At 40.7% G+C, this 15,132-nt stretch overlaps 1 protein-coding gene across 3 annotated transcripts in view; it reads right to left on the reverse strand.

The window, feature by feature from the left end:
- Positions 1 to 15,132, reverse strand: part of SAMD12 (sterile alpha motif domain containing 12) — a 176,400-nt gene that overhangs the window by 116,486 nt on the left and 44,782 nt on the right. For all 3 annotated transcript variants that reach the window (XM_085053448.1, XM_085053447.1, XM_085053446.1), the window contains exon 3: positions 13,410 to 13,539. In XM_085053448.1, coding sequence (XP_084909574.1) covers positions 13,410 to 13,539 — 130 coding nt within the window. The remainder of the gene's footprint in view (positions 1 to 13,409; positions 13,540 to 15,132) is intronic.

A 15,132-nucleotide genomic window follows, 5' to 3' on the forward strand; every position in this document is an offset into this window, starting at 1 on the left:
CTCCCTACAGCATACAGGCATCTGTCAATGAAGCAGCCTCATTCCAGCATGCAGCATACAGAATTAAAAGGCACGTTTAATTAAGATGTCATGTGATCCTAAGCTGTATGCTTTTGGGGCAAAAAAAGGTACTGTATTCTGCATGGTAGCTGTGCAAAACTAAACTTGTACCCTTGCCAATGGAAAAAAAAACACAGAAGAAAGAAAAATGTACCAGGTTAGTTTGACAGGCTGAGCATCAAGATAACTGGTATTACCTATACAATACAATTCTTTGTTGACAGAAGCCCAAATTAACTGTTCCATTCTTTTGGCAGAATTGGCGAGAGGCTAACAGGTCTATAGTTCCTTGTGTTGAGAGTAATAAACAAATCGCAGACCATCATTTATTACGAGAAAGAAGGTTGCTCCATGAGAGAGACTTGGAATGAGTCACTATGATGGGGGTCTGCATATGGCTTAATGTGACATAAAAAAGGACTGCACACGTCTGTGAATGGCAAATTCAGCAGCAGATTAGCCTAGGATAATGGTTACAGGTGACATTCATCACAATCAAGCTGTCTTTTGTTTGGTTTTGATAAGCCAATATATGACAAGCTTTATCTATATGCATATAGCATCCATAAACCAATGGACACAAGCAATTTCGCATGGCACTTCAACTAGAGCTTGACAGCGGATTGGATTGCAGTACTTCATAGGTTTGATATGTTCATAACAGATTGTCACATTCCTGGCATTTCTCCAGACAGTGTTTATACTTCAAAACAGCAACCAAAAATTGGAACATGAAACAAACATTTCCTTATAGGCCATTTGGGATCATTGCACATTTGGCACTGTTTTATGAATAACTTTATTAATCCATTTTCAGGTTCTGAGATGTTATATTTAGATCAAGAACAAGTAAAGTAAGATAAAAATCTATATAACCTATGTAAAACAAACCTTAAAAAGTATACCTTCAAAGATATAGCCAAGGAAAACCTTGATTAAATAGAACAACTGTGCCCACATTCAAAACCCAACTGGACACACTCCTGGACAATCTGTTCTAGTTGAACCTGCTTGAGCACGGGGGTTGGACTAGACGGTTTCAAAATGACACTTCTAACCAAAGTAGTTACAGGATCTGGTGATTTTGACCTGCGAACAGGTAAATAATTTCAATTCAGCAATTCAATTCCCTGCACTCAACAGAACCCGTAGGGAAACTGACTGCAGTTTATACACATAACCTTGTTTTGGGGACCAAACATTTTTGAGTAAAAGACCTCCCTGTAATCACAGAAGTGTCACTAGGCCCTGTGCAATGCAGGTGCCCTGTCAGTACAGCTGACAGGACTGGGATTACATTGACAGCTTGTCTCAAACACATGGCACTCTGACAAAAGATACACATTTCCTCAAGGGCATCATTGTTCAGCATTTCACAAAACATAACAAAACCTCAAATTCCCCTTGGGAGAGCATTTGGGTTTTTTTATTCAGTGATTAAGAAGCAACACTTTTGTCTGTGGAACTTGGAGGCATCTCTTACCAATGTGGCAGGCAGGAACTGCTCATGCTTCAAGCAGAAATACTGGGAAGCAGGGTAAGGTCTGCACAGCCTGATGGGTTGCAGGCTCTTGAGATTATGAAAACTTCTGTGGGACAGCTCATGTTTTGACACGATTTTTGGTTTGTTTGTGTTGTTGCTTGTTTTTTGTTTGGTTGGTTTTGTTCTTTTTTTTTTGTTGTTGTTTTTTTTAATTTGGGTTTGGGGTTTTTTCCCCATCCTTTTCTGCAGGGTTAAAAGACTAAAATCAAAGCTAAAGAAACACTAAAATCCACAGCAGACTGCAGCCACTGAAGAACAGAGCACCTGATTTTCAGCAGCAACACAGCTATCAAATATAAGCACTAACATATTGGATTATGTTAGACAGTAGCTGTAGTTAACAATAGGCCATCAGAATAGGACTCCCCCAAGTTTTATCTGAGGAGTGTTGATTGGTCTATAGCAAGAATTTGCCTCTAATAAGTATATTGGGGCTTGGTAACATTAATGAAACCTCAAGGGAGGGAAGACTGTATTTTGTCTTATTTTTTTACGGAGTCACATCTTTAGTCCACCTTGTTAAAAAGTTTCATGGATAAATCCACATGTACGTGCTTCATACCAAAATGGCTTATTAAAATTGTAAGGTTTTGTGTCAGTAGACTCACATTTTTAAGTATGGGGTTTCAGTGCACAGATAACAGAACCAATTAAAAGATACAAGTTCCTCATAGTTGATTCCTCTTTTTGAGCAGCAACCATTTGTTTGGATGCACACAGAAGGACAGGAAGCCTTCTTCTGCATCAGTTCAGTGCTGGTCACCACTAGGATCTAAGGAATCAGATAAACACTTCACAGGGCGTGCAGATCCTTGCTGGGTGAAGGAATGAAAATCAATACCTGAATGCAGTAAGGGCTTGGACAGAATCCAGCCTTTTCTTTTTTTATCTTTTTTTTTTTCATTCCAAGAGCTCCTTCCACAGAATTCACAGGAAAATTCTGGAGCTGGGTCCTTACATCTTTGCTGAAGAGCCAGGTATTTGTGACCTCCCTGCACTGTGCATTCTGCTGTAACAAGGACGAAGCTCAGGGTCAGGTGCACTGCTCCGGACCCTGTCAGACTTTCAACCTGTTCAATTAACTATATCAAATCAACCTATTTCCACTGTAGCACCAAGAGTACTTCTTTTTTAGTGAAAACTATTCCCTTGGCAAACCCTGACTAGCAGAGGGCAGCTGCTTTAGCACTTCAGCAGCTAAAAAAAAAAAAAAAAAGAAAAAAAAAAAGAAGAAAAAAAGGCAGGTTTGGATTTTATTTTTACTGTAATATGGACCAGGTAGAGAAGGGAGAAATTCTTTCTCCCCCAGTCTCTTTGCTCTCTGCAAAAGACTCACCTGGCTGGGCTGGCAGGTCCGAAAACAGAATCAAAGAGGGACATGACAAACGAGGCGCTGACAAGCTGATTAGCAGAGCGGGGAGGCTGAAGTGAGGATGGCAGGTCTGCGCCTCCCGAGAGCAGTGCTCACGACTGCGCGGGGCTGCGCGAACGCCGGGATTCACCGGGATTCACCGGAGCTCACCCGGGCTTACTGGGTCTCACCGGGGCTCAGTCACCGGGATTCACCGAAACTCACCGGGACTCAGTCACCGGGGCTCACTCACGGGGACTCACCGGGCCGCAGCCTCCTCAGCCCCCTCAGCCCCCACAGTCCCCTCAGCCCCCACAGCCCCCTCAGCCCCCTCAGCCCCCGCAGCCCCCTCAGCCCCCTCAGCCCCCACAGCCCCCTCAGCCCCCGCAGCCCCCTCAGCCCCCACAGCTCCCGCAGCCCCCACAGCCCCCGCAGCCCCCTCAGCCCCCGCAGCCCCCACAGCTCCCGCCCGTTCCGCTGCCGGCGCTCGCCGTTCCCGGTGCGGCGGCGCCCCCTGCAGGCGGCGCGCGGGGCTGCAGGCGCGGGGCCGGGCGGCAGGCGGGCCGTGCCGGGGAGAGGCGAAACCCGCAGCTTTCCCAGAGCATCCCCGGCGCTATCCAAACACCACCCGGAGCCGCTGCAGTGCTGAAGGGCTGCGGGGAAGTCCTGACGGCTGCGGGTGGCTGTTTGCCCGGCCCCAGCGGGGGAATTCGGGAGGGGAGCTGCAGGAGCCGGCGCAGCTCCTGCTGTGCCTCGAGTCCCGGCAGAGGAAGCAGAACACAGCTGAGAACACAGGGCTCTGACAGATGTGGTTCATCCAGTTGTCAGAGACTTGGTGCAAGAGTGGAGCTGTTGTCTACATATATATTAAAAACCAGAGACCATGAAGAAGCTGGAATCACAGCATAACCTGGAATGACAGCATAACCTGGAATCACAGGTGAAGGGCATCTGGAGGCAACAGCAAGTCAGCAAGGAACACAGGCAATTGCAGACAACCAGGTGAGAGAGATGAAATACACGTATCATTGAATCATTAAGGTTGGAAAAGACATCCAAGATCACGAAGTCCATTCTTTGACCAAACATCACCATGTCAACTAAACCATAGAACTAAATGTCATGTCCAGTCATTTCTTGAACGTTTCTGGGGATAGGGACTCCCCCACCTCCCTGGGCAGCTTTCTCCAATGCCTAACCACCCTCTTACATTACAGTGAAGAGATTCTTCTTGTTGTTCAAAACAGAAGTCAAACTCTCAGCCATGGCTTCATACAGGTTCAGATATCAGAAGCTTCCTTCTGCGTTTCACTGTGAGGTTGGATGTGTTATTAGACTGAGGAACACTGCCAAATAATTATAAGATTACACTAAGTCTAAATCCCTATATCATGAATAGCACATGCTGGCAAGTAACAAGCTGAAATAAAAAGAATCAGCTCTAGCTGCTCACTGATATCACAAACACACACCCACTAAGCACCAAATTAATTCACTTTTTCAAAATTAAGAACTGTATGGTCCTCTAACAACTCCTCCACTTAATCACTCTAGTTTTCCTCATCTAAGTTTTCCTTACCCACAACTGAGCCATAAAATTGACATCAGAGCATCACAGCAAAGGCAACAAATATTTTTTCCCAAACAATAGCACAAGTTACCTGAAATGACACCCTGCAATATGTTCCATTTCTTTTCCTGGTACACCAGAATGGGATCCAGAACTTCTGAAGTGCTGCAGAGAAACCTGACTTGATGGGAAGTGAGAGCTCAGCAGTGGTAACCATCAGTTGAACCAAGCTGGAAAAATAATTTCCAGACTCCAAAAATATAGCAGGAGTCTTAAAAAAGCAATACAGAATAACAGCCTAATCAGACTTCAGTCAGGGCACAACAGTTGGAATCAACACAATTCATGCAAAGGTCTAAATATTCAATGGCCAGTTGTAAACTTAGGATGCCATCCTTCAAGTGGAAAGACTCCAGACCATTATGCACCATCTTGGAGCTGTTCATCGGTATTAATCAAGTAGGGAAATTTTAAAAAGGGAAATAAAGAAGTGCCATCTGAGTTAAGAATGCTCCATTCCATGGCTTCAGGCTATTCCTTGAAGCTCTTCCAAATAACAGAGCTTCTCCTTGCCCAGCTTCTAGATAAAGGGCTAGCACAGCCTTTATCGATAAAGGAACATGGTAAAGCAATAATTTAATCCCTAACAGTTAGTGATAGATCCAAAAATGTGTAGAAAAAGAGCATCCTCAGAAATGAAATGGGAAGGTAGAGCTTTGATATTGGCCAAACTGTTAGAACTTTTAATAAAATAATCAATACCCTAGTAGAGCAGCTAAAGACCAAATAGTTGATACAAAACAGGCTTTGTCAAGAACATGTGAAGGGTCACAAAAAAAAAGGTGGACAAGGGAAATGGGGTGAACATAAAAGGGGTGTTTTCATAACATCTTCTCTTAGCTGTATTAAGTCCACTAAATTCATCTGTTTGGAGGCAATCCTTTCCTCTCCAATTACTACTTCAGCAACTTACCCTCTTACCCTTGGTTTTACAAATCCCACTTTTAGGGGGATGTCTGAGTTACCTAAGACAGACAGGTAAGCACCCAAAGGCTAAATCAGTAGCTCTTAAGCTTTTTGGCTCTGTCAGTGGATCACAATCAGTGTTCAATTCTCATTGTAGATACACTGTGCAGCCTTATCAGCAAGCTAGGAAACATCACAAAGCTTTACAATATGGACTGAGAATTCCTGAAATAGGCTTTGCTAAGACATTTGATACAGTTTTCCATATCTTACCCTAATTCACATTTTTAGATCTCTTCTGAGTAAGGAACATAAATTGACTTTGAAACTGGCAGCCATGGTGAGAGTTTCTGGCGGTGCATTGTACACGATATTGATGTGAATCAGTGTTCTGTAGAGAATACAGTGGATCAAGTTTACAAGGACTGTACAATGAAGATCTTTGCAAGGAGAACAGTAAAATATGATATGATCTCTAGTAAGGAAAAACTACTAAAATAAATATAACAAGATTAAATTTAAAATGAAAGAAACCCTTGTGTTAGAGGGAAGGAATAATCCAATTATCATTGTATGTGTAATTATGAAACATTAATTCCCCAACATCTGACAGCATATAAAGAGTAAGTACCAAAGAACAATTAAACACTGCTTCAAATGAAGAGCAATATACCTTTTTCTTCTCTCCCCTAAATGCTCATACTCTAAGAGTATAGAAGAACTCATCTATGCTAAGTTGACAGGGAATTTCATATCTGAAGCTAAAGGACTGGAATTATACTTTTCAGTTCAAAGATGATTTGGAATCTGTATTTTACATCAGGCAGGAGTAACAGCTCCAGCAAATCTGGCTACCTCAGCTCTACTGAATACTGAAGGAAAGAAAAAGAGGCAACTAGAGTGCAATTCACTTGTGAGTATGCTGTAGAGCAGTTGTTTACTGAGACTGTGAGAGATCTTCCCAGGTAAAGTGGAGACAGCGTACCAAGGAAAAGCAGCCTGATCCAAAAAATGTTCACTAAGACAGGAAACCATGCAAAACGTTCATCAGCTACTTGGACAGCAGATCTCACAGCTGATAATGGATTAGGAGCGTGGAAACTTCACTCTGAATTTAGTAGACATAGAATTTAACATCACTGACGAGCAAGGCCAAAAATGCCTCAATCACCCTTTCTCAAGTTCCCTTTTCTACCAAACAGAACAGATTATATTATCACTTCTTCCACACAGAATTTTATGTAACAAATAAGAGCACCAAACACTCCCTACTGGTTTGTGCGCAGAGGAGAAAAAGCTCCATTTCATTAGTAATTGACAAACTCCACAGATTATTTATCACAGAAAAGACAATTGATTAGAAAATAATCAATTATGTTAACACTTAAGTTACAACTCCCAGGAAGTGTTCGAATGTCTCACTGTCTCCTTCTCAACTGCAGATGATCATTCCTGGTCACACCAGCTCTCTCGGCAGCCATTACAGCTTTGTCTCATGCTGTGGAATTTTGCCATATATTGCATGAGCTACCTGACTGAAAAGCCAGACCCAGAAACCGTTGCTGAGACATAAGAGAAGATTACTTTCACACAAAATTTTCTATGTCTGTAGGAGGCTGAATATTGAAAAAAGATTTCTGCTTTTCCACCTTCTTTCAATTCTACGCTATATAAACACAGGGTTACATGAAAATATTTCTGATACTATTTTCCATGCAAAAAGAACAGTTGCCACATATTATGCAAACAGAAGCCTTATCCCAACACCCATCACTCTTTGATGTGTTCCACATGTTAAAAATTTGAGAGCAGCCAAGTATGAAACAGCAAAAACTCTTCAGTCCCTCACATTTTTCCAACACAAGCATCACAGCTCTACAAAGAATGGTACAAATAGGCCTGACCTTATCCAGACAGCAGACTAAAAGCTCTCTCCAGGGTGAAGCAGTGATTTTATTTTATTTTTTAAACGGCAGATGGATGTAGTCAGGATTGATCTGACAGCCCACCAACCAACAGTGCTGTTAAGACTTCAGGAAAAAGCATGGGAAAGAGGCATAAATATGTACTGAGGAGAAGGCTGGTTTAAGCTTTGCACCACAGAGAAGGGCAGGGCTTTGCAGACGGCTGGAGATGAAAGTTGATGAAAGTTGCTTCTGCTCTCCACTATCAGACTAATACTGCTTGGCACAAGACATCTACTGTGCTGCAGAGCACTGTCACAAGCAAAACAAGGAAGGTAATTAGTACTTTACCGGAAATACCCTCCATTTAGACACAATGAAGGTGCTTTCTGAGTGCTGAAGAATGCTCAAAACTTTCCCACAGTTTCGGACCCAGCAAAGAAAAATGTGGTAATCAAAACTTTAACAATGCTTTAAAGGAAGAACTTCCTACAATACCTTGCCCTGACTCAGGACCTTCCTTGCTTGGTATCTGATCATAAACACTCCTCTACTAATAACAACTTAGAGGGTAGGCTGTGACCAGTTTATAAGGGACAATAAAACAATACCCAATACAACAATGTAAGGAAAGGTGCCGGTTTGTGCAGTCTTCTGCAATGTAACTACAGTAGGATTTGTGAGAAGACTCTCAAGGGACAAGTGTCAGGTAACACCCAGGGAACACCTACAAAGGCCATGTTACTGAAGACCTCATTTTGCTTCTTGCATCAGGCTTCACATTAGGTGTGTTATGTCGCTGGCACAAGAGATATTTTGAGTCAGTGTGATACTCAATAATAATGGAAGGATGAAAGATAACATTGCAATCAATTGCCAAGGGAAGGGTCAGGAAGTGAGCAGATGTTGTTCCAAAATGAAATGGACTTATTAACAGGAAGGCTCAGCTGACTCAAACACTATCTTTCATACACATATCACAACACATTTAACAACACTGAAATCTTTATCTCTGTTGTACGTAAACCAAAACATATGGCAAAGCATGAACAAGATCAGGAGGTCACAGCACAGTGAATAAACCCACCTGGTTTTGGTCACACTTCCTGCCCTGGAGCCAGGAATGAAACATAGGCGCCTGCACTCTACTGCACACCTTTCATCCCCAAGTCACTGCACTGACTGCACCACAAAACTCACTGAGGTCCATGAAACAAAGGGCAGAATTAAATTATATATGTTCTGAAAATTGGAAAGATATCTGGAAACACTTCAATTTAAAAAAACCCTTTCTCTGTATAGAGAGAGGAACTTAGATCCTGAGGATTCAGTGTGCTTCCAAAGAATACTAGAGTAACCTGAAATAGAGACAAGATGTCTCCAAATTCCAGGGTAGTCTTTTAAACCCTGAGACCATCCCTTCAGAATATGCTAAATAACTTGAGCATTTCATCTGATGTGATAAACTCTAACACCTACAAAGATATTACTAAAGTGAAAAAAATGAATCAATGCAGATTTAAAAAGCATTATTTCATATGAATTTCATAAAAATATGTCAATAGAGCTGATTCAATGCAAGCATCTTTAGAAGATACATAATTAGCCAGATTTTAAGACTATTTGCAGCAGATTTTCAGTAGCAGTTCATATTTCATTTTCCCAGGTGCCATTTCGTATTTAATGAATATTCAGAAATTCTGGTCCTTTCTAAAACTAAAATGAGGTTTTCTTGAGTCCTGTTCCTTTCCTTCTTAAAATTTTAATTTGAAAAGGCTTGAGTCCTTTCAAGTACCTCCTATCAAATTCCTTCAATCGGACCAAAGTACCTCTTGGGTATTACTCTGACAGAATGAGGTTTGTTTAATGATCACAGCATTAAAACCTCTTGCTCTGAAGACACGCATTAGCCCACTGGGGAACATGGTGTAAAAACAAAACATGAAGCCGGGTTTCCTTCCTTCCTTCCTTCCTTCCTTCCTGCCTTCCCGCCCTCCCTATAAATCATACATCCACGAACTGTTACTAAGACATCTACTTTATTCCTTTGTCAATGGACCATTTGCCCCAAAATGGTTATTCCTTAGTCATTCTATGCTCAGTCTTGTTCCTGTTGATGCTGAGACATTGAAAAAAATCTTCATTTGCTTCAATGGTACAGGATAAGACCATCAAAGAACAACTAATCTCTCTAGAACTCCCCAGTCATCTAAAAGTATTGCTGCCCAGCAAATTCAAAGCCAGAAATGCACACAAAGCAAGATTTATTTCTCAGGTTTACCCCCAGGAATACAGCAGTAAAAAATTAGAGGGGAAAAACTGGCAGGTCAATGCAACTCTTTATGTCTCCTCCTCCTGGTGTAAATGCCAGCACCAGTTGTAGAGCCTCCAGTGACATGGCCCTACCATGGCACTGCCTTATTGTTTGTACAGGCCACTGTCATCTTTGTTCCTTCCTTTTCATTGTCTTATTTTTCCCACCACTGCTTATTCCTGTAATGTGCCTGTAGATCTTACTCAGTAGTACTCCCTCAAATTCTTTCCATTCTGTCTCTGGGTCCAACACCTTAAAGATAATTTTCACCTGTTTCTGAATAAGCCAACCTCATGCTCCACTCCCTGAATCCAAGGATTTTATGTATTAAAAAATCACCCGGTTTCTTATTAGATTTTTCCATATTTAATTCTCCCTAACTGGCTGCAAAATGCATTTCACTGGCTGGTTCTGAGGTACTCAGTAAGTACTCAGCAAATCATAGGACCATAGAAGAATTCAGATTGGAAGGGACCTTAGCACATTTCTAGCCCAACCTCCTGCTTAAAACAAGGTCAGCTATGAGACCAGATCAGGTTTCTCAAGGTTTTATCTAGCTGGGGTTGAAACCTTCCCAGGACAGAAACGGAGCCACCCATTCCAATGCTCGAAAGTCCTCATGGGAGAAGAAAGTTTCTCCTTATGTTCAGCCTCAGCCTTGTGTTTCATACATCACTGTGAAGGGTCGGGTTCCATCTTTTTGACAACCTCCTTCTGTATAGTGTGGGCTACTGCTAGTGCCCCCATCCCACTCCAGCAAGCTGCCTCTTCCCCAGACTGACCAAGCCCAGTCCTTCAATCCACTCGTCACAGGGCAAGTGCTCCAGCCCTGAGCATCTTTGTGGCCCCCACCTTAACTTGCACTGGAGATCTAAGAACTGTAGTCTAAAAAGTACAGAATAAAGGGAATAATGACTATTCTTGATCAGGTTACTATGTTCCTGTTAACAGTGCTGGCATTCTTTGTTGGCAAGGCACAACACTGGCTCATTTTGTCTTCCTGACTATCAAGGTCCTCTTCATCAGAGCTGCTTCCCAGCCAGTCAGCCCCAGGCTGAGTGGGGTGCAAGAGCCTTGGCCTTCCCAGCTGCACAACTTTGCAATTGGCCTTGCTGAATTTCATAAGGTTCCTATAGACTGGTACCCCCAACTTGCTGCCATCTGCAAACCTGATGAGAGCACACCCTGCCCCATGATGTCCTCAGGATCACTGTTACTATAATAACCTTTTTTCTTATTAGGTTAAGTTTCCAGATGAAGAATTTTTTCTTATACATCTGCAGGTGCTCTTTGTCAAAAGTAGTAAAAAAGTATAAAATCTCCACAAAAAAAAGGACATGTTGGGTTGCACCTTTGTCCCCAATTCTATAAACTATAATTAGCAACTAATAGTCTCAAGTAAAAGCCACACTTCTCAACCCCTATAGGTAGCAACTGTTAGGTATGTTTGTTCAAGATTATTTTCCTGGCTTACGACCATGCCTTAGATTTTATCTTCAAATAAAGTTAAAATATCCTTTTCATGTCACTTTCTTTAAGCTCTTTTCCATCATATTTTTCCATATCAAAACAGCATGTAAAGGCTATTTACACTTTTATTCCTGAGAAATTTTCAACAATCACATCAGTTTTTCACAGCCATATCTGCAAATAGTTACACTACCTTGGCTTAATCTTCATATTAGTTTCCATGCTCCTTCCATGCTCTACTTTTTCTGAGCCACAAATCCACTGTTCTTTCCCTTTATTAGACTTCAAATATTCAGAGTCATGGGGACCAACAGCACTGGAAATATCCTCCTGAGTTAATGATTCCACTTGCAATATTACCACAATATACTTTTATAAAAACTGTACAGACATTGATCGTGTTTCTTCTTTGGTAGTTGCTGAATTGAAGTTCTTTCCTGTAGATTTACTTTATAACACTCATACCAATATTTTCCCTATACCTCTTTTGTGTAAAGTAAGAAAGATTGATCTTGATTCTTCTTTTTCATAGAGGTCTATAAAGTTCAAAGTTTTGCACACCTGCAATGAAACAACAAGGTTTCCATCTGTGTTTACGTAGAAGTGAAAATGTCTTCCTTTCAACTTCATCTCACAGTACCTTAATTCTAGGAAGAGAATATAGTAAAGCAGTACTAGAAAATATTTTAAAATAGCTTCATTTTCTTCTGGTAGTGCCCTGGATGCAGTCAGCTCTGTACACATGGGTGGAGACACAGACTATATTCCTACAGACTGCATTCAGCAGATGGTGACTGAGAGGAACTGGGCACAATGGTTATGTACTAAAACTCAACACTTACCAAACCAATGTGTGCATGTACTCATGGCTACATAGTAAACAAATATGGATAGTTTAGTTTGCCATGTTTGCAATCATTCACATATTATCAGAAAGAAAATAGCAACAGGAATAAAGGTAAAATTGGAAACAATACAAGTATGTGTGTACGTGATCAGACACTAACTGATGTGATACACACATTAGTTAACAATGAGTTATTGTTATGAGATTTCCATGTGGAACTCAAATCCCTGCTTAACATTAAATGGCTGAATGCCAATTTCCAGTTTTGTATACCACCACTGCAGATAACAAACCAGTGTTCCATATTAAACTTTTTACAGATTGATTACTGTCTGGTATAGGAGCAAAACCACTATGTAATTCCCAAGTTATATTTGCTAAACACATGTCAGTTCAAAGTGGTCAGCCAGAAGACAACTACAGCAAACGGAGTAGGAGGTAACAAGTCAAGCAGATCAACAAAATCAGTATCAACTTCTAAAGTAAATAACAAAACAATATAATTATGCTTTCAGTATATTCTTTTAAGAAAAGAGACCAAGTTTTGAAGGTTTGGAGGTCCTGTGTGTATTTGGGGAGTAACCATGATAGAAGAAAGAAATATTTTTTAAACTAGACAAGCAAAGTATGTGCAACTGAGCAGCACCTTACACAGTGAAGGAAAGACTGTAAGAAAGTGTGGTTGGTTGTACCCAAGCCACATTTGGGACAGAAATCAGTTTTGTTTGCTTGAAATAGTAGTGTAGATTGCTCCTAGGAAAATACCGACTTTAAGAGCCATAAAATACTGGAAGAGAGAGACGCAAAAGTCTGCTTCATTGCAAGTTTTCCAGAACAAAATTAGACAAACATCCATCAAAAATGAACTTTCTGTAGTGATCCTGCTTCAGGCTAAGGGAGGGGCTCAGTTGGGATTAATGCCCATCCTACATGATAAGGACACTATGGTTAATTGATTTTTTTTTTTCAAAGAGGGGCAAGTGGCACAAAAAGGGAATATGAATTCAAGGTCAAAAACCTCAATGAAAAAGAAAATTTCCATAAATTACATTTTCCTCATAGGATGTTTCTTAATGGTTGGATTTTGGGTTGGTTTTTTTTTATTTGGAATGAACAGGGTGAGGCCTTTATCTACATACAGACTGCCTTCTTTCCTTGTATCAACCCTGAACTATCTGAAACCGACTTTTAAAGAAATGAGGAAATCACTTACTACATCCTATGAAAGCTGGAATACTCCCTCTGCTCTAAACCTTGCAACTCTCTAGTCATAGAATCAACAGAAAGCCCTCACTGGAGAGTCACAATCTTTTAACAACAAAATAAAACAATTTACCACATTTTAAGTAAGTAAGTAAAATATTTCTGATAGTGCATACTTTACCAGTTATGTCATGCTGTTTGAATGACTCACTGTAGATTTGATACTGATTAGGGCAATGTTTCTTCAGCCATTTGCAGACATCCTGCTGGGTCCATAACGCCACAGGCTTGGTCAGCTTCACAGTCCCAGACTAGAAACACAGAATGAAGAAGAGAAATGATGCTTAGTCGGCACACAAGTTTCAGAAATATTAATTTGTGACATCCATATACGACATTAAAATACTAAGTGCAAAAGAGGAGCTGCTCTGACAGATGTCCAGTAATAGCCAGCACATTACATAAGACCCCACTGCTCAAATACATCACACAGGAATCACACACAGTGAAAGGTTCTTTAACATTATTTTCCATTGCATTCATGTTCCTTGCATCACAGAACATTACTGCACTTCAAAAATTAGTTTTAAAGGTGACCAACTGACTGCAAGCAAGGGGTAATACATGCACACTTGGAAAACTTCAAACTCACAAGAGAGATGCACATTTGTGCCCCAGTTTGGATATAATCACGGAAGACCAGGAGTACCCTCAGGCCAGGTATGGTCCTCAACTACAATTACAAAAGATCTTGCAACCAAAGCTCTTAGTGCCAACAAGCCTGAAGACTGGTTTTGCTTGGAAAAGGAGACTACACACCAACGGACGTAGAGCTGGTGATATTGATTCACACTGAGCATTTTGGCTGACAAAATTCTTAATCTGAATGATATTTACAAGCAGCTATAGTTTTTCTTCTTCCTTTTTACCTTTAACTTTCCTACAATCACCTTTATATTAAGTAAGTAGGACTCCCAGTTATAACAGTTGATCCTTTATAAATGAATAATAGTTTTTTAAAGAAAATTGTTCAATACTTCCTTAGAATTCAGTTTTTTAATAGATTAGCAGTTTTAAAATAAATATTCTTAAATTGTTGGCGTTATTATATGTATAAAGTAACACTTCATTTAATCAAATAATTCACCTTTGCACGTACTTTTTTAAGCACATAAGAACGCTGAGTTCTAAGCTACCTGAACAGCAGAGATTTAAAACCTCTTGTCAAGGTAGGCAAAAAACCAAAACTAATATATTCAAAGTGATTTAATCTCTTTTTTTGCAATGCAATCTGCCCAGACGACTAAGGAAACTTTAAACAGATGGGCAGATATTACCAACAATAAATATTTCACATTGGACACTGCTGATGTAAGTGGGTGTGAACATCAGTTTATACATTTACTTCATATTTTGTCAAGGAATGAATCTAGGGAATAAAATCAAAGTGTCTGTTTCAATGCTATGCATGCAGAACACTGTCCTCCAGCTCCCTGGTGGTTTAAAAGGTTCAAGAGAAGTTTTTCTGCACAAATTTGAGGTGAAGGGGAGTGTCATCTCAACCCATCTTCTAATAGGCTTAGAGTCTATTAGACTCTATTAGAGTCCTAATAGTCCCTCTATTAGGACTCATGGCAGGCTCCCTCGGTATCAGCAGCCAGGGTTTATCTCAGCATTTACTCAGATGCACTTTGTCAGACAGACCTTTACGAAGTTGCTTTGAAATTTTTCATTACTAGACGCCCGAAGGACCAAACCAGTTTTAAGCTAGTGCTTTGCATGTCCTATTAAGTCCATAAAGTACATCATGCAAAGATAGTAAGTTAGGGCCAGGGAATATGGCAGCCCTAAAAATCCAGCAAGCAAATGTGTCTTGAATTTCTCATGTCCAGTTGTCCCTATCT

The sequence above is a fragment of the Lichenostomus cassidix genome, chromosome 2 (genome assembly GCF_008360975.1).
Source record: "Lichenostomus cassidix isolate B80296 chromosome 2, HeHo_3.0, whole genome shotgun sequence".
NCBI lineage: Eukaryota > Metazoa > Chordata > Aves > Passeriformes > Meliphagidae > Lichenostomus > Lichenostomus cassidix.